The sequence below is a fragment of the Schistocerca piceifrons genome, chromosome 2 (assembly GCF_021461385.2).
Source record: "Schistocerca piceifrons isolate TAMUIC-IGC-003096 chromosome 2, iqSchPice1.1, whole genome shotgun sequence".
NCBI lineage: Eukaryota > Metazoa > Arthropoda > Insecta > Orthoptera > Acrididae > Schistocerca > Schistocerca piceifrons.
Window position 1 is genome coordinate 870,100,314 of NC_060139.1, and position 21,040 is coordinate 870,121,353.

Genomic DNA, 21,040 nt, shown 5'->3' on the forward strand with positions numbered 1-21,040 from the left:
AAGAGAAATTTGTTAACATCGAGTATAGATTTAAGTGTCAGGAAGTTATTTCTGAAAGTATTTGTATGGAGTGTGGCCATGTATGGAAGTGAAACATGGACGGTAAATAGTTTGGACAAGAAGAGAATAGAAGCTTTTGAAATGTGGTGCTACAGAAGAATGCTGAAGATTAGATGGGTAGATCACATAACTAATGAAGAAGTATTGAATAGGATTGGGGAGAAGAGAAGCTTGTGGCACAACTTGACCAGAAGAAGGGATCGGTTGGTAGGACATGTTCTGAGGCATCAAGGGATCACCAATTTAGTATTGGAGGGTAAAAATCATATGGGGAGACCAAGAGATGAATACACTAAGCAGATTCAGAAGGATGTAGGTTGCAGTAGGTACTGGGAGATGAAGAAGCTTGCACAGGATAGAGTAGCATGGAGAGCTGCATCAAACCAGTCTCAGGACTGAAGACCACAACAACAACAACAACAGATACAGAATTAGTGATGGAGAAGAAACGGTGACATCACTTAAATTATGGAAGAACATGGTGATTCCAAATTAATATAAAAATTTTGCGCTACTACTTTTCGATCTCCTGCTTGAGAAACTGGCATATGAATGAAATGTGAAACTATTTCCTAAGGTAAAGCTTTTTGCTTGTAGTAGGTCTAATAGGCATTTGATATTGGTACTTTGTGAATTATATTCTGCAGTGTTATAAAAATGACCATTTCTGTCAAAACAGTCTCGTTTATTTGGTGTGTGTTACAATTGCTGCAGAATTATAAAGGCCTATTTTGTTGTATCTCGCAGACAGTGACAAAATACAGGTAATCAGGTCGAGAAACCACACCAGTCTTGGGCCTATTTGTAATTACAGCTTTTTCAGTATTAGACAACATCATTTCGATTTTTCATGTAGCAAAACGTTTGACGAACTTTGATGAGGTAACAGATCCTTTCGCAGAAAGGAAAGCACGCCGTGTAAAGCTGTAGCAAGATTAGAGAGAAAATTCTGGGAGCTAGGACTGAAGAAATGTGCACTGTCTTGTTTGTGTCTTCTCTTTACTGGTTTTATGTGTCCTACACTTAATTTTATGTCACACAAAGCAGCAAGTTGTTAGCTAATACGGAATAAAGAGTGCAAATTTTCTGTTTTTTTATTTTATTTTAAAAAAGAGGGGCAGGATGTTAAACTGACCGACTGGAAGCAGGAGAGGCACCATAGGACATTTTAATTTCAACTGTCCTGAGTATAGTTTGATGGCATTCAGTACAAAATTTACACCTTTCAATTCCACAGACCGAAATATAGTGATGTGCGATAGAAGAATGCTGTGTGAAGTGGTGTGGTGCTGCACTTTGACACACTTAAGATCAAATACCATGTCTTACACTTCCTCGGACACGTATGTTTTATGTATCAGACTCTTCAGAAAGATGTGCACTACAAAATGAACATATTTTTGAAAATTTGATTTTTAAAAAATTTTTGACGTCCTATCTCAAACACTTGAGGGATGCCACTATCTACTATTGCCCCGGTTCAGAAATGTCATAGATACAGGTCTGATATGCAGAGCAGTCTGGGTTATTATAGGGAAGTGGGTAGTCTCCATGTGACCCTTGTTTACATTTAGTGATTTTGCTGTTTCTTCTTTGTCTACTGCACTCACGTCAAATGAAAACAAAATTGATTTCTTTGGCTGGGAGCTATCATGTGAATTAAAATACATTCACATAATTACGGAAAGCTAAAATACGTTATTAGTTTCAGATTTTAGTTTATGTCCACATTTCTGACAGTCAAGCATTAATTGGCCTGCAGAACAATGAAGTTATTTTTATCAGTTTGCTGAAGAAATTTTCTTTTATTAATCTTTTCCTCTGAGGCAGTCAGTATATTTGAAACAAAGGGTTTAATTCCAAACTGTTTGCTAGTTTCAACTGTTCGGTGCATTTCAAGTGTACGTTTTCATCTTCTAGTATGTATGGCATTATGCCATAACAAAGAAACAGACATGAGATAACAAAGTACTGCTACCCAAGGAAATTTACATCCCGAAACCACATTGAAAAGCATAATATCAGGTCGATGCCTACTTCACTGGGAATCTGGGACTCGGTTAAAAATCAGCTCTTTGATGATGAGCCATTTAGAAGAATGTATAGCCCAGAAGATCACAGTTTTATGTTGTTATAAAAAAATTTACTGGCACATTTGTGTGATATATCTTAAAATGTAATACGGGCATAAAAGACCAACCTTATATGTGAAAGCTTAGCTTCTCTTGCAGCATATTGGCCTTAGAGACCAATATTATATGTGAAAGCTTTGTTTTTCTTGTAGCAACATTATACATATTAATTTAAACCATTCACTTTTCCTGTTCGTGTGTTCGCGCTACATAACAGTGATGTTGCTATTGGCCGACTGCAGCACGTGTCCGAAGCTCTGAATATCCGATGTCATCGGCTGGTGAGATCACGTGACATGAGCTATGACTGGCTTACAAATACACATCGCAATCTCGATTTCAGTGCTTCGGAAAGTAACATGCGGTGTTTGGTGGAATTCGAATTTATACTTTCATAATACGAAAATATTCAGCGTACATGTTCGTGCACATCAAACATCTTTCCAAAAGGTGTTTTTTCCCCTGAGTTTCGCTTTCTAAAGTGCCGGGAAATTCTATGCCCATGTATAAAACCATAACCATTCAATGGTTTGAGAAGTTATACAGTTGCGAGAGAAAATATACTGTCAATTAACAGGGAAAAACTATGTTTCCACCTGGGAGTAAGTGTATTCTTAACCGAGAAATCCTGGAATTTTTTTTTTTTTTTTTGCTTGTCTGCGTATACACCCTGAATAATAAATCCCACCAGTGACGGCAAAAGTGACTCAAAGAACCCCACACATTAATGTACAAATATTAAAAAATCCTCTGCTCAGCAAAAGTCTGCTGATTCTCTGGCAGAAGAAAAGCACTTCATGGTCTCTCTGATCGGATGTTATTTAAAGGAAATGAAATACTTCTGACAAATTCTAAAAAGGGCACGTCTGCTTCTCAGCTGTTCTAAATGAGGAAACTTAGACAAACTAGAAGCACTTTTCACTTCAGTTGTAACTGAAATACACTTTTTTTTAAATATATGCACTAAAATGTATGCAAGCCACCAAGCAGAAGACCTAAATTATTCATTATATTGATGTTGTGTACAGTATGGAAAATAATTAGTACATTTTCTATGTAATTTAAGTTAATGGTTGGTACTGAATACATGTTTTTGTGCATATCAGTGTGCTGTTACTTTTATTATTTGAATAGTTTGAGAGAAAAGTCCCCTTTTTACTACCCTAACAATAAAATTACTAAGTGAAGGTATGATACTTACAAATTTGTAATAAATATGTTGTGAGGGTAGTATCTTTAAGGGGCATTAGTTCATCACTAGAATCTGTTTGTAGCTCATTAACTCGTACTTGAGTTTTTTTGTGTTGATTAAGTGTTAAGTTCAAACAATGGAAACTCCAGGTAGGAATATCAACAGTGTAGGAATAGATAGATTGCTACTTACTGAAGAAGAAGAAGAAGAAGAAGAAGAAGAAGAAGAAGAAGAAGTCAAGCTGCAGACAGGCATGATTAAAAGACACTCACATGTAGCTTTCGGCCACAGCCTTCATCAGTAGAGAGAGAGACTCGGGTCTGGAGTTTGCTGTCGTGTGTGTGTGTGTGTGTGTGGGTGTGTGTGGGTGGGTGGGTGGGTGGCTGAAAACTCCATGAGTGTGTCTTTTAATCATGCCTGTCCACAATTTTACTTTTCTTCTTTATGGTAAATAGCAATCTATCTTTTCCTACATTGTTAACAGTTAATTTAATATTTGTGTGACCAAGTCCCATGTTCTGCTTAAGAAATAAAAAGATGTAATAAGGAAGATAAGCCATTAAGAAGACATTTCCTTGCTCTATAGATGGCACAAATTTTTGTACTAGATGATTACTATAGTTTATTAGCTTCTAATATTTTGATTTTCCTTAATAGGTTCAGCGCACTATAGCAAAGCAAATACAGATGGTACATTCTGTGGGGAAGGGCAGGTATGGAGAAGTGTGGTTGGCGAAATGGCGAGGAGAGAAAGTGGCAGTGAAAGTATTCTTTACTACAGAAGAAGCAAGCTGGTTCAGAGAAACAGAAATTTACCAGACAGTTTTAATGCGTCATGAAAATATATTAGGTATGTTCTCTCTCCTGTTCCAAAGATAAAGGAGGCATAGTACATGGATTACAGTAACACTGCCTATTATTGTTTTCTATTATTTAATTTTCCAGTGGTTGTATTCAAATTCTGCAGTGGTAGATGCTTAAAATAAATTTCCTTTTTGTTTCAAGTCATGTGTCATTACCAATCCCTATTTCCACCATTTAGAATCCATGGCCTTCAAATTTTGTGTAATTGTAATTAAAATTCTCTTTACATTTTTAAAGTGTGTAAATAAATTGTCACTTGGCATCAATGTATGTTAATATTACTCCATAATTGCGTGTGTAGATGAACGTACCCTGAAGATACGTTTACTGCCTTTCATCTAATTCTTTAATCATTCTTGAAGCTCATGAGAGCAAAGTACTAAGCAGGAGTCAGTAAAAGACCTATTGTCATTTTCCCCCGTTTTTGATCTGAATGCTGACAAATGAGATAAAGTTTACTAGGAATTAAGTTACACTGTAATACCCAATTCTGTGCACATTCCAAGAGCTTAGCTGATACTATAATAATTAATTATGCTGCTCCACTGAACTTGAAACAAGTCAAAAATAGCTTGCTTAGATGCTGCATTTACATGGTAAATTTGTTGTTGTTGGTGTTGTAGTCTTCAACCTGAAGAATGACTTGATCCAGATCTCCATGCAATTCTATACTCTTCATCTTTGCACTACTATTGAAACTTACATCTATTTGAACTGCTTACTGTAGTGAAGCCTTGTTCTCCCACCACAATTTTTACCCTCTGCACTTCCATCCATTACCAGATTGATGATTCCTTAGCCCCAGGTTGCGACTTATCACCTGATATATTGCTATGTCTGCATTTTATATCTGCCCTACTTTGGGAATTGACACTTAGTTTGCTGCCCAAATAACAAAACTCGCTACCTGTTTTAGTGTCTCACTTCCTAATCTAATTCCTTCAGCATCACGTTATTTAATATGATCACATTCCACTACATTTGGTTTTGCTTTCATTGATATTCATCTTGCAATCTATTTTTCAAGACACTATGCATTCTGTTCAACTGTTCTTGCAATCGGCAAAACTCTAATTTTCTGTACTTCTTGATAAAAATTTTCTGTTTTTTAATGTGAACCATTTAGGAACGAACTACCTCCCTAGCATCTGAAGTGTGGATTCCTCTGTCCCTTCCTTCCCCACCATAGCCCCCCCCCCCCCTCCATCCTGCTAGGTTGCTAAGTCACTGGCATGTGTGGTGGGTCTTCAATGTACCTGTCTTGCTGAGCCCCCTGACGACAAAGGGATGTATGCCAAGGAATAGTTACTTGTCTTCCTGTAGCATCAGAACTCCCAGCAATGGCCACCATGCTAGGCCACCCTTTCTGTAGCGGGATGGCACCCATGGAGAGAGCCTCTGATTGGAGTGGGTGGTATCAGGATGGGTGCTTGGCACATGAAGCGTATCAAGCTGCAAAAATCTGACCTTACTCAAGTGGCTGTCTCTTTGTATAACGAAGGATTATTGAATGCTGCTTCGTATGACCCAGTCTTTCCTTCCTGGCTACACCTTGGGAGGAAGGCCAGGCTTGCAGTCTTGGGATAAAAACTTTTCCCACTACCACGTCTGTACTAGGACAGATGGGGACACGTTCACTGCCACAAAGCCATTGGTTTTTGTGGAGAATATCGAGGACAAGTGTGGTGAAGTGGAATGTCTCAGTAAGATGCAGTTGGGCTTTCTGATCAAAGCTTCTTCTGCCGCCCAACCTGCAATTCTTCATGCTTGTGATCATCTTGGCAATGTCCCTGTGTCTATTATCACTCACCAGTCACTGAATATGGTACAGGGAGGGAGTGATTTTTCATAGGGATGTCATCCTGCAAACTTATGAGGAACTCCAGGCTAATCTTGAGCGACACAGCATTAATTTTGTTCAACTTGTGCAGAAGGGTTGTAAAGACAATCACACCAGTACTGGCACCTTCATTCTGGCTTTCTAGGGGATACCCTCCCAGAGAAGGTCTAGGTTAAGTGCTACAGATTCTATGTGAAGCCGTATGTCCCATCACCCTTGAGGTGCTGTCGGTGCTTGCATTTTGGGCATGTCTTCCCGCTTCCCCTCTGTGTGTGTGGTGCCTGTGGACACCCACTCCATGAGGGAAGCCACTATGTTCCACCAACTTTGTGTGTCAAATGTCATGACTGGCACTCTCCTTGCTTGCCAGATTGCCCAGCTTACAAGAGACAAAAGAAGAGCCAAGAGTACAAGTTATTGGATTGCCTGTCTTATGCTGAGGCTTGCCACAAATATGAGAGCTTCCATCCGGAGTAACTTTCTTCAACTTTTGCCACATCCTGTCCACCTCCTACCTTTTCCTTACCCCAGCCCCGTCCCCCTCTCCAGTTCCCCTTTAGTTCCCAAACCCTCTCCTTTGGAAGCCTGCCCCCCTCTCCGGCACCTGCCAGTGATGAGCCCCCCCCCCCCCCCCTCGACCGCTCTCTTCGACCGCTCTCTCCGGAGTCTCTCAAGCCGCAAGCCTACCACCACAACTCCATCATGAGACGCACCACTATCTGTGAATCCTAGGGTCGCCCAGACTTTTTCGTTTCCGGATCTTGGATAAACCTGTACCCCCTCTGTGCCTTGACCTCCTCCACTTCTGAAGGAGGAGGAGGAGGAGGAGGAGGAGGAGAAGAAGAAGAAGAAGAAATATAATTCGCAGGACAACCCTCCCCACTCCCACGCAGACATGCGTGTGTAACCCCCCCCCCCCCCCCCCCCACACACACACACACACACACACACACACACACACACACACACACACACACACACACACACACACACACCACCCCTGGAGGTGCCATCTCCCCCCTCGCAACCTGAGTGTGACATCTTATTTGTGGATGTCACTCCATCCGTGTTGGTGATGACCACTGACAGTGAGTCTGACCTCTGCTTAGCTTCTTTGTCAATCCTGGACTCTCGCCATACGATAATCCAGTGGAGCTGCAACGGATACTATTCTGCGTTCTCTCTTGCTCTTCTGTGATGACCACCATGTTTTGTAGTTATCGGGTGTTCCATTGAAACCATGCTTGCCCCGGGATAGCATCTGGAGGGGTCTACACATTGGCTTGCTCAGATGTCATTAGTAACTGGAACCCTTTCATACCAACCTGGAAGCAATAGTGGTTCGAGTGGAAACAACTCCAGCAATAATCGTTTGCAATGTCTACCTCCTTCCATGCAGACCACTTCCTTATGTTGATCTGTCTACCTTTATACAGCAACTCCAGCGCCCATTTCTACTCCTCGGGGACTTCAGTGGTCACCACCCTGTGTGGGGGGGAGTGCCTTTTCAACATGTAGTGGTCTCTTAATTGACCAGCTTATTACAGACTTTGATTTGTCTCTCGTAAATGACAGTTCCCCTACCCATTTCAATACCACTCATGGCACCTTTACTGCTATTGATCTTAAGATCTCCCCTGCTCTCATGGCTTCCCTACATTGATCACCCCATGATGATCATTGTGACAGTGCTCACTTTCCAGTGATTCTATCGTTCTGCTGCCACTGCCAGGCAAACAGGCCCCCATGTTGTGCATTCCACAGGGCCAGTTGTCCTTTATACATATCTGCTGCACACTTAGACACTTCTCTTGAATTGCATTGATGTGGTCATGTGGGGCATCTCTGCCACTATTCTCCATGCTCCTGGCACTGCTGTCATCCCATCCACAGGTCCCCCTCGTCGTTGACAAGTACCATGGTGGACCAACGACGTTGCAGTCACTGTACAGGACTGTTGACAGGCACTGTGATTTAAACGACACCCCACACAGGCCAGACTCCTTCTTTTAAATGTCTCCATGCTAAGGCTATCTACCTTATCAAGCAAAGTAAAAATGAATGCCATGTTCCCTGCCTGGGGATGTATGGCTCAATGCAGGTTTGGTCCAAGCTCCGTAGCCTTGTGGGCCACCAGCAAGAGTCAACTGTCCAGCATCTTTTCTTTCAAGGTGTGCTGTGTACTGATCCTTGCAGAATGCCTTGCGATGCACTTCGTGATTGCATCGGCATCCTCCTCCTGTCCTGTTAAATTTCTCCAGCAGAAATGTCAAGTTGAGCAGACCCCCCTCTGTTACAACCCCCACCAAGCTGAACCCTGTAATGAACCTTTAACTGAAGGGGAATTCATGCAGGCTCTTATCTCTTCATATGACACAGCCCCCAAGCTCGGATTCCATCCACAACCAAATAATCAGTCTTCAACCACATTTGGCTCACAGATGCTTTGCCATTGCAGTGGCGAGACAGTATAGTTATCCCCATCCTTAAGCCTGGGAAGTTCCCAATGTTTCTTGACAGCTACTGCTCGATTAGGTTGACGAACGTACATAGTAAACTGCTTGAGGGGATGGTTAACTTCGGATTATGTTGGGTACTCGAATCTTGGAGCATTTTGTCCCCGTATCAGTGAGGCATCTGGGAAGGAAAATCTACAACTGACCGTTTGCTCAGATTGGAAACAGCAATCTGACAGGCTTTTGCTAACTGCCGGCACCTTGTCACTGCCTTCTTTGATCTACATAAGGCATACGACAAGGCTTGGTCCCATCACATTTTAGTTACTCTCCATGACTGGCGCTTTTGTGGCCACCTTCAGATTTTTATCCGCTCATCCAGGTTCGAGTTGGGACATCTCGGCACCCCTTGGATTCAGGAGAATTATCCCATAGGGTTCTGTGTTAAGTGTGTCACTCTTTCTCATAGCTGTCGTTGGGCTTGTAACCTCTGTTAGGCCTTTGGTTACCCTGAGTTGTGTGTCAATGATTTTTGCATCTGGTGCAGTTCCCAATCAGTAGCATCTGCTGAGCACTGGCTTCAAGGTGCCATGTGACAGACCTCTGTATGGGCAGTCTCCCATGGCTTCCAATTTTCTCCCTCAAAAAAAGCGGGTTATGCTTTTTGCCGTCGACCGGCAGCACTTCCCAGTCCACAATGTTATTTAGGTTACCAGCTCCTAGATGTTGTAGCACAGTCTCCTTTCTTGGGCCTTACTTTTTAATAAAAAGCTGATGTGGTTTCCCATTATTCGCCACCGGAAGTCTACATGCATTAGGAAGCTTAATTGTCTCAGTCTCCTGGACCACACATCTTGGGGTGCAGACCGTGCTACTCGTCTCCATCTGTACCGTGCTCTGTTTTTTTCCAGACTAGATTATTGTAGTCAGGTTTATGGCTCAGCAGCTCCTTCTGCTCCGAAAATGCTTGATTCTGTTCACCATTGTGGGGTGCGTCTAGCTATTGGTGCCCTTCGCAGTAGTCCCGTTTGCAGTCTCCTCGCAGAAGCAGGCGTTCCCCCCTCTATAAAAACAGTGGAGCCAACTCCTGATTTCTTTTGCAACCACTATTTGCCAGTTCCCTGACCATCCCATGTATCCTGTCCTTTTTGCAAATGAATGATGTCTCCCTCCTGATAACAGCCCACCGGTGAGACTGCTGGTTGGAATGTGTCTCACTTCCCTTTGTCGGGATCGCCATTTCCAGTCACTGGAATGCACCCTATGTACTTCCTCCGACACCTGCACTTGGATGTTGCATAGACCACAAATTAGGACTGACCTATTCCATGGTCCTAAGGTCCCTGTCACCCCTATGGTCTTCCGCCATCTTGTACGTTTCATCCTTGCAGAGTTCCAATACTACACTATTGGTTCTATTGCTATAGAAAACGTGGGATATGCTTTTACATATCCTACTGACGTAGAACACCATTTGTTGCTGGTATCATGCTGTGTGTTCACAGCAGAGCTGCTGGCCTTTAACAGGACCATCCTTTTTATTACTTAGGCCTCCCTCCACAGTGTTTTAATATGTACCAACTCAGTGAGCAATCTGCAGGCTATCAACCGATGGCACTGTCGTCACCCTTTGGTCTCTGCTATCCGTGACCTTCTCTCTGCCCTCGGCTGTCCCACCTTATCAGTTGTCTTTCTCTGGGTCTCAAGTCATGTGGCCGTCCCAGGGAATGAACTGGCTGACTGTTGGCTACTGAAGCAGAAATTTACCTTCCATTCCCTTTCATGATTCCAGCTGTGGATATGTGGATCTACATCAAATCTCTCTTTGCCCAAAAGTGGAATGAGTCCTGTTGCACTACTGCTCTCAGTAATAAAATCATCACAATCAAGGAGTGTACTGCACTGTGGCGCTCTTCCTTCCGCTCCTCTGAAGGAGTCCACTGTCTTATGCCATCTAAGCATTGGTCAGACCAGGCTCACTCATTGTTTCCTCTTGCGTAACAAACCACCCACACTGTTGGCTGTGGAACCGGACTGACAGTATCACATGTATTGATGGAATGGCCCCCTTCTTTTGACTCTTCATACTAAGTATAGTCTTCCAGATTCCTTAATTTTAATATTAGCAGACGATTCACAGATGGTTGAACTGGTCCTCAGTTTCCTCCATGAAAGTGGTTTTTATTTTTTTAGGATGGTTGTGGTTGAGGTCTCTCTTCATGATTTCTCAGTCTGGAACCCATGATTACTCCCCCATGCGAAGATCACTCTCTTATTCCTCTGTTTTTCCAGTTCTTAGATTTTGGTTACTCTTTTCTACCTTGTACTGTGTGTCTTTTAACTTCCTTGTTTTATAGTTTGACTCCTCTGACTAGATGGATCTGTCCACTTTTACTGGACCCCCTCTCTTCCGCGTGTGACTTTGGAATCGCGTGACTAATAACCTTGCTGTTTAGTCCCATAGCTCCCATCCTCACCATCAGCCTTTTCCCACATCATGTGGGGTTGGCATTGCATTGCTGGATCCTTCTCTTCCATAAATGTCTATCGACTGCTTCTTCTCTGAGCCATCCTTTCTCCTGTAGATCCCCTGCTACCTTGCCCTTCTCCTTCGTCCTTCAATTTCTAGGTCTTCAGTTCTTCTCCCAATGTAGTACCCCCCTCTTCTCTGCACATGTCCATACCATCTTAGCCTACTCTTTTGGATCTTCTTCCCTATGGGCCCCACTTTCCCTGTTCCCCTGATGTACTCATTCCTTAGTCTATCCTTTTGCGTCACCCCACTCATCCACCTTAACATTCTCACTTCTGCCACTTCCATCTTTTCTCTTGGGCTTTTGTAATTGGCCAAGTTTCTGCGCCATACAGCATCGCAGGCCTCACCACAGACTTTTAAAGCTTTCCTTTCATTCTGCAGCTAACCTTCTTATCACACAGTACTCTGCTGTTTCCTCCAGTTCATCCATCCACTGTTTATCTTGTGCTGTATTTCGGCCTCCAGTCCTCCATCATTTTGCATGTAAGAGCCTAGGTATTTAAATTTCTTGACCAGCATCAGTTGTTCTCCTTGCAGGTTAATATATAGGTCTTTGGCATCCTTTGTACACATATACTCTGTTTTCACCCTGCCAATTCTCATTTCCCTTTCCTCTAGAGCTTTTCTCCTCTGTTCAAGCTTGTCTTGAAGTGCCTCCTGAGTGGGTTCACAGATAACATCATCATTGGCAAACATCATGCTCCAAGGTGCCTCTTTTTTCAAATCTTTAACTAGTGTATCCATGACAAGGTCAAAGAGATATGGGCTGAGGGCAGATCCCTGGTGTAGTCCTACTCTCACAGGAAATGCCTTTGTTGCACGTGCACTGCTCCTGACTTATGACGTTGCACCTTCATACATGTCTTCTACCACCTTGATATATTTTTATGGCAGGCATTTACTTCTCAGACATCTCCATATCTCTTGCCTCGGCACTCTGTCATATGCCTTCTTAAGATCGATAAAGGCCATATGCAGTTCGTCTTGTACTTCTCTGTGCCTTTCCATCAGTTGCCTTAGTGTAAATATCACTTCAGTTGTTCCTCTTCCCGGCATAAACCTAAACTGTTCTTCACATACTTCAGTTTCTAGACACAACCTATTCTCAATTACCCTTTCCCAGATCTTCATTGTGTGAGACATCAGTTTTATCCCTCTATAATTTCCACAGTTTTGGATACCCCCTTTCCCCTTGTATATGGGAACCAGTACACTGCTCTTCCATGCATGCAACTTTCTTTCTCCTTTCCAGATCTTCTGCATTAGATCCCAGAGAACAACAGTTCCCTATTCTCCAAGACTTTTCCATGCTTCTGTTGGGATTTGGTCTGCCCCTAGGGCCTTCCCATTTTTCATTTTCTTCATTGTGTGTTCGACTTCTTCCCTACTTATACTTTGGGTCATTCCTTTATTTATATCTCTATCGTCATACTTCTCTCTTACCTTTTCCTCACTCAATAGCCCTTCAAAGTATATATGAAGATAGTAACTGTTCTCGAAAGAACAAATACCATTGATGACTGCGCAGCTTCTCTAGAGTAAATCATAATTAATTGAAACCCTCAGCTGCAGAGAGGCATTGTTGATATACCTCGATGGGGACAGCTGAAAATGTGTGCCCCGACTGGGACTCGAACTCGGGATCTCCTGCTTACATGGCAGATGCTCTATCCATCTGAGCCACCGAGGACACAGATGAATAATGCGACTGCAGGGACTTCTCCCTTGCACGCTTCCCGTGAAACCTTCCCAACTGTCCACAATGAGTGGATGGGCAAATATCTATTAGGTACATTATGTATGTAGATTGTGGACAGTTGGGAATGTGGGTCTCACAGGAAGAGGCAAAGGATAAGTCCCTGCAGTTGTGCTATTCACCTGTGTCCTTGGTGGCTCAGATGAATAGAGCGTCTGCCATGTAAGCAGCAAATCCTGGGTTCGAGTCCCAGTCGGGGCGCACATTTTCAGCTGTCCCCATTGAGGTATATCAACACCACCTGTCAGCAGCTGAGGGTCTAAATTAGTTATCATTTGCCCTTCAAAGTATTCCCACCACCAATTCAGGATTTTGTCAAGGTCATGTAATACTACACCTGATTCATTATTGATATGTCCTTGGTCACCTTATCTCTTGCTTTAGCAATCCGGAGGAGTTGCCTGCCATCCTGTCTTCTTTCCAGCTTTTCATATGCGTCTTCCATTGTCTCAGCCTTTGCTTTTACCACTGATCGTTTTGCCATCTTTTTTTGCAGCCTTGTAGGCTTCCCTATTCTCCTATCTTCCTGTTAAGTCCCGTGTGTGTGCGTGTGCGTCCCCCCCCCCCCCCCCTCTTATTGTATGACATGCTTGAAGTAACATTGCCATTACTTATTGTCACTTCATTTCTTATAACAAATTTTTAAAAATAGTTTCATTCTACATAGCTTTTTCCGTGATGTGCTGTGTAAGGCTGGTTGCTTTGTTCAAGTTTTCAGAAGTGGATTTATTATAGCTACATTGCCGAGTGCCATACTGTAGATGTTGTTGTTGCTTTTATTTATTTATTTATTTATTTATTTATTATTGCTGGCATTGTAACCTTCAATTTGGTCCATATCCATTCTTCTGGGTTGGAATGGCAGTGACAAGGTGACTGCCCAATGACTGTATGCCTTTATGTATTTGTCAACTTGTATATTTTGTATGTAGACAACTGTGGCTTATGGAGAGATGTTAGGTCCATAACCTCCACCTATTTAAATTTATCACTTACTTCAACTTTTTGACACCAAAGCTAATTGTCTGCTAGTTTTGCTTTTGCCATAGTAGACATGTTATCAATAATAACAGAATGACTGGGGCCTTTATCAAGAATACTTGCTGGCAGTTTAGGCCCATAACGCTCAAACCATTCTCTTGGCTGACCCTGTATGACAATACCCAGGCTGAGAGAGCTATGTTGCTTTTCTCCCCTGAATAACATTTGTTGAACTTGCTTTTGACAGTCAATAGTAATGTCAGATAAAATAACAACCCCGCAGCTGTAAGGAATACAAAATAAAGAAAATCACTGTGCAAAACATATGATTCCATAGGAGAGCAGGCCGCTTGAAACAGCCTGCATACTCCAAGCTGGGAGTGTTGTTGGGGGGAGGGGGGGGGGTTGGAGATGGAGGTCTGGGTGGTTGCTGTGCCTACAGATCTCAAGAGACTGCCTTAAAGCTTGTTTTTCCTACTTCATAAGCCTTGCTGCACCACTTCCTTCGTAGCTGTTAATACTAAATGTAACAGACTTTAGCACTCACTCATGAGACTTTAACATCACAAAGGATTCACACTATGTTTCCCCAGTTTAATTATTTGAAAAATCCTATTCTGCAATATAAATTCACTGAAGTGATGATAGTCGTGGGATAGTGATATGCACATATACAGGTGGTGGTAGTGTCTTGTACATAAGGTACAAAAAGGCAGTGCATTGACGAAACTGTCATTTGTACTCATGTGATTGGTGTGAAAAGGTTTCCAGGGTAATTTTTGGCTGCACTGCAGAAATTAACAGACTTTGAACGCAGAATGGTAGTTGAAACTAGATGTATGGGACATTCCATTTCAGAAGTCGTTAGCAAATCCAACATTCAGAGATCGGCAATGTTGAGTGTGCCCAATGTACCAAATTTCAGGCGTTACCTCATACCACAGACAATGCATTGGCCAACTGCATTCACTTAAGGACACAGAGCATGGGCATTTGCATACAGTTGTCATTGGTAACAGTCAAACAACACTGCCTGAAATAATCGCAGAAATCAGTGTGGGACTTATGACAAATGAATACGATGAACATATCTATTTGGAGAGTGCAGCAAGATGATATGTTAACGGGCTGTGGCAACAGGCGAATGATGCGAGTGCCTTTGCTAAATGCACTACATCACTTGCAGTGCCTCTCCTGGACTCATGCCCATATCAGTTGGACTCTAGACAACTGGTGAACAGTATCTTGCTCAGATGAGTCCAGATTTCGGTTGGTAAGAGCTGATAATTGGGTTGTGTGTGGTGCAGATCGCACGAAGCCATGGACCCAAGGTGTACACAAGGCATTGTGCAACCTGTTGTTGGTTTCAAACAGTGTAGGCTGTGTTTACATGGAACTGATTCAGTTTTCTGCTCAAACTGAAGTGATCATTGACCAGAAATGGTTACGTTCAGCTACTTGAAGACCATTCGTGGCCATTCATGGACATAAAGTTCCCAAACAACATTGGAGTTTTTGCAGGTGACAGTGCAATGTATCACTGGGCCACAATTGTTCATGTTTGGTTTGAAGAACATTCTGGACAGTTTGAGCAAATGATTTGACCACCCACTCGCCCGACATGACTCCCATTGAAAATTTATGGGACAGAACCAAGAGGTCAGTTTGTGCACAAAACCTTGCACTAGCAACACTTTCGGAATTGTGGGTGGCTATAGAGGCAGCATGGCTCAGTATTTCTGCATGGGGCTACCAACAACCTGTAGAGCCATGCAACGTCAGGTTGTTGCACTGTAGGGGTCTGTCATGATACTAGGAAGTATCTCATGACTTGTGTCACCCAAGTGCAAGTTATGTTCATTGGTGGTATGTTACTATTGTTAATTTTGTCTATTAGTAGCATAATATTTAATGTTCCTTTTTTTTATTGTAATGTGTAACACGAATCCGTACTACAACCTTGATTGTTTCTTTTCCAGGATTCATAGCTGCCGATATTAAAGGTACAGGCTCTTGGACCCAAATGCTATTAATAACAGACTACCATGAAAATGGGTCTCTTCATGACTATCTTCAAACGCACGTGCTAGACTCGTCGTCTCTGTTAACTCTAGCATTATCAGCCGCAAGTGGTGTAGCTCATTTGCATACAGAAATTTTTGGAACTAGAGGCAAACCTGCCATTTCACACAGAGATATTAAGAGTAAAAATATACTTGTAAAAAAGAATGGAGAGTGTGCGATTGCTGACTTTGGCTTGGCAGTGAGGTATATTAGGTAAGTATATTCTTCTTGCATTCTTACATGAGCGCTATTAATGTAAAGTGCCTACTGTAGTGTAGGGTTGCCAAATGATAGTGACTGCAAGTATGAAATAAAATGTGAATTTGGATATTTTATTATATCTATGTCTTCCTCACATCTATTACAAATGAACTTAACAAGTTCTGATGGACAATAGGGTCAACTACTCTTCTCTCTCTTGTGCCTTTATGATTTTGGTGTTGCATAAGATGTTAAAATTGTTCCATAAAATTAGATGGATTCTTCATATCCATTATGTAAACTGCATATTTGCAGTGTACCAGAGAGAAATACTACAGTTTCCTTTGGGGGGAGAGGGAGGGGGTGCACCTTACCTGATTTCTATGTAAGGGTACATTGCAGAAGGGAAGAATGACCATTTATGCCAAATATATTGTATTTAAGAGTGTTGACGTATCAAAACATTGTAAAAACAAAATGTTTGAAGGTTATGCTGGAGGGAGTCAATTTTCCCCATGAATACTCTTCATTATAGGCCTCTACAGATCTAGTTCAGATTACAGGGTTTTCCTCTCCAGGCTTGTTGCTGTGCTAGCCTCAGTTCTTAACAAAGACATCTGGTTGATTTTATGTGGGGATTTTAATATGAACTTTCTGAATGATTCTCCAGAAAAGAATGTTCATGGATTTACTTGAATCTTAATACCTGGTACAGATTACGTACTTTCCAATTAGAGCTTAGGGAAACTGCAGCATGCTCTTGGACAAAATCTTCATAGATGTTCTAGCTAATTGGGACACAGTGTGACAAATTAGTAACAGTGTGTCAGACCATGCTGCACAGATAGTAATATTGAAAGGAATCAAGACATAGTTGTACCACAGATTAGAATTGAAAGATTAGAATCTGCTTGCAATAAACATTTACAGCCAGTCTCAAAGGGCTAGATGTGTACAACACAGATGACCTTTTATCAATTTCTTTAACAGCAGTTTCTGATTAAAAAAGTGCAGACAGATTGCATTACTAATAAGCAATCAATATGGACAAGTAACGGTATTAGAATTTTATGTGTGACAAAGCTGGAGCTGTATCATAATATTATGGATAGTCTGGTAACAGAATTTTATTGCAGACAATACTCCAAAATGTTGAGGAATGTCATCAGATAGGCTAAAATAATGTTTTACGTCAAGGGAATAGAAAGCTCTCTGAACAAAATTTAACTTTGCAGCCAGTTGTGAAAGAGGTATCAGGGCAGATTTTGAGATCTGGTACTAATTGTGACAGATGACACACACAAATTGTTCTCTTTACAGATGACAAAAGTGTTTCTTTGAAAGATGTGGAATTGTAATATAATGATAGGCTAATATGGCAATCAGTAACATCAGCACATGGCCTTCAGAGAACAGATTAACACTTGCGTTTGTTGAGACTTCCCCAGGTGTCAGATGTCATTTTGAAATTTCCTGAACGTTTCACCAACATCATTGACCGACATAATCAGGTGTGTCACACACACTGCCAAGGCTGTGACCAAAGCTGCTTATTTACGCCAGGCAGAGAAGAACGTACCAAAATTGGTGACCAGTAGTGGAGATATCTTGAACAGTGGTGTGAGAGACAGTTACACCAGCTGTCAGATGATGAACCAACAGCTTCGACACACACACAGGCTGTCAGTAATACTGTGTGCTGCCATTGGCCAAACTAGCACCCTCTGTCAAGAGCCACCTGCCGATGCTGGTGTATGCCCATCATCTTCATTGTCATCTGAATATCTATGTTGTCACCGCAGGTAATCACTTGTGCAATCAATAGTTCTTCTTTGTGGTCACTGTGATTTTCACATGGCCAGCACTGGATCCGATGCTTTGCTAAGTTGGTATCCTGCATCCCTGTTCGGAAGACTTGTAGAACTGTGTATTTCCGCTGCTGTTTTAATAACATTGTCCCAGAGAATTTTGTTTTTCAATTCCATAGTGTGTTCTGTACTGCTAGACGAATGCAGATTTCTCTGGTTGATCCATATGTGTGTAGCATCAATATTCAACACATCTGTCTGCAGTGTGACAAGTTTGTCCACTGTACGACATCTTGCAGCTACAAGGATTTGTATAGACACCAGGCATTTTAAACCAAGATCATCTTTCACTAGGCCTAATAAAAGAGCTGTGAGTTTTGTTGGCAGACAAAAGGTACATTTAACTTCTCCAGTTATCTTTCAATTTTTGAAGAAATCTGCCCGACATGTCATCACTTTCTCCCAGCCCCTCTCTTTGTCTAACATGCGCCAGGCATAAGGTACAGTGACTCTACTGTTCAGAATATCTATTCTCTAAAAATCGGTACAGAGGTGATGTAGCACATCAGATAAGCTGTCTGAATTTGATATGGCTTATCCTCTGTGAACCAATGTTCTAAGCACACACCCACACACTTTGTCGTACAGGATGTGACAGCTGATAGCCTGTAAGTATAAGTCTCTCTCTCTCTCTCTCTCTCTCTCTCTCTCTCTCTCTCTCTCTCTCTCTCTCTCTCTCTCTCTCTCGTGTGTGTGTGTGTGTGTGTGTGTGTGTGTGTAGGTTTACGGTACACAGGGCGACCCAAGGTGTCATCCCACTTTCTCTGCACCAACTCACCCAGGAATAGTAGTATGCTATCTTTCTGCATCTCTATCATAAACTTGATCTTAAAATGAAGAGAATTTATGTGTTGTAAATGTGAATCCAGTGATGCAGTACCTTGGGGCCAGGTAATAAAGGTGTCGTCCACATATCGCTGAAAGCACATAGATTTCATCTCCAATGACTGAAGTGCTGTCTTCTTTAAATCTTCCATAGAAATATTGGCCACAATGGGTGTGAACGGGCTATCCATTGTGACATTGTCAGTCTGTTCAAAGTGACGTCACCAGTCTGTTCAAAATATTGGTTACTAAATAAAAAGTAAGCCAAGGAGAGCATGTGCTTAAACAAATCAATAAATTCCTCTTTTAGCTTCTCCATAATCAGTAATAGTGATACCTGCAATGGCACTAAAGTGAAAAGTGAAACAATATCGAAACTAATGAAAATATCTGATGATGGAAGTAGCAAGTTCTTGAGCCGACACACAAAACGCCAGTTTCGAATGTGGTGCTAACATTTTCCCACGAAAGGGCTCAATTGGGCTGCTACATTTTTAGCCAGATTGTATTTGGCAGCCCAATATTAATAACAATAGATCAAAGAAGTGCAGTATCCTTACGAATATTCCGCAATCCATATAGTCTGGGAGGAACAGGTGCTTATGTATGAAGTCTCTTCAGCACATCATCAGAGATCATGCTATTCTGAGGAAGGTCTAAAGTTCTCTGTTGTATTTTGGTCCAGTATGTAGTGTCGTCCAATAACTGGTTCATCTTGCTCAAGTACATTGGTCTGGAGAGGATGTGGTTGCATTGCCTTTATCTGCCAGCAAGATTACAATATTAGGATCCTCACTTAGAGATTAAAGTGCTGACCTCTCTGCAACCAAGGCATTATTTGTCCGTGTCAGAGCACAGCAAGTCTTTCTTCTGATTTCGTATGCAGCATCTCATGGCAGTGCCAGGATTCCCTTTTCACCACAGCTAATAATATCCACAATAGGACAAGGAATCCAACCTTATGCAAGACATCTTTTCAGTTTCGTTTGGCCCAGACATGTTTCAGCACTTTCTGTGCTATCTTTAGTGGGTTATTTTATTTTCTTACTGTAAAATTGTTGGTACATATAAATATTTAGAGAAACTTTCGGTACAAAATATTTACATTTATGAATGAATAATTGTTGCAAAATATTATACATCATTTGCTTACTGTTCTCAGTTCAGATATGTGTTAACGACATGATACACTGTATGTTCTTTATTACATTATGTGTAAAGTTCTAGTTATAGCTTAATTGGTAAAAGAGTGGATGTATGCCTTAGTTTACATACCTTACATCAAGCTATTGGCTACTTATGTTGTTGGTTAGTCTGCTACACAATCTACAACTTATCTGCAAACAGCAAAATGTAATTTTTATTTTTCTGTTTATTATGCATTTACGAACTGAAATGAGTATATTATGGTTTTGATGCTAACCCCCGTGAACCATGGACCTTGCCGTTGGTGGGGAGGCTTGCGTGCCTCAGCGATACAGATGGCCGTACCGTAGGTGCAACCACAACAGAGGGGTATCTGTTGAGAGGCCAGACAAACATGTGGTTCCTGAAGAGGGTCAGCAGCCTTTTCAGTAGTTGCAGGGGCAACAGTCTGGATGATTGACTGATCTGGCCTTGCAACACTAACCAAAACGGCCTTACTGTGCTGGTACTGCAAACGGCTGAAAGCAAGGGGAAACTACAGCTGTAATTTTTCCCGAGGGCATGCAGCTTTACTGTACGGTTAAATGATGATGGCGTCATCTTGGGTAAAATATTCCGGAGGTAAAATAGTCCCCCATTCGGATCTCCGGGTGAGGAATACTCAAGAGGACGTCGTTATCAGGAGAAAGAAAACTGGCGTTCTACGGATCGGAGCATGGAATGTCAGATCCCTTAATCGGGCAGGTGGGTTCGAAAATTTAAAAATGGAAATGGATAGGTTGAAGTTAGATATAATGGGAATTAGTGAAGTTCGGTGGCAGGAGGAACAAGACTTTTGGTCAGGTGAATACAGGGTTATAAATACAAAATCAAATAGGGGTAGCGCAGGAGTAGGTTTAATAATGAATAAAAAAATAGGAGTGTGGGTAAGCTACTACAAACAGCATAGTGAACGCATTATTGTGGCCAAGATAGACACGAAGCCGATGCCTACTACAATAGTACAAGTTTATATGCCAACTAGCTCTGCAGATGATGAAGAAATTGATGAAATGTATGATGAGATAAAAGACGTTATTCAGATAGTGAAGCGAGACGAAAATTTAATAGTCATGGGTG

The 21,040-nt window shown here is 41.9% G+C and overlaps 1 protein-coding gene across 1 annotated transcript in view; it reads left to right on the plus strand.

The window, feature by feature from the left end:
* The window catches only part of LOC124777311 (bone morphogenetic protein receptor type-1B), a 188,811-nt gene that overhangs the window by 150,592 nt on the left and 17,179 nt on the right, over positions 1-21,040 (plus strand). Inside the window, exons 5-6 of the mRNA XM_047252665.1 lie at positions 4,042-4,234; positions 15,797-16,094. Coding sequence (XP_047108621.1) covers positions 4,042-4,234; positions 15,797-16,094 — 491 coding nt within the window. The remainder of the gene's footprint in view (positions 1-4,041; positions 4,235-15,796; positions 16,095-21,040) is intronic.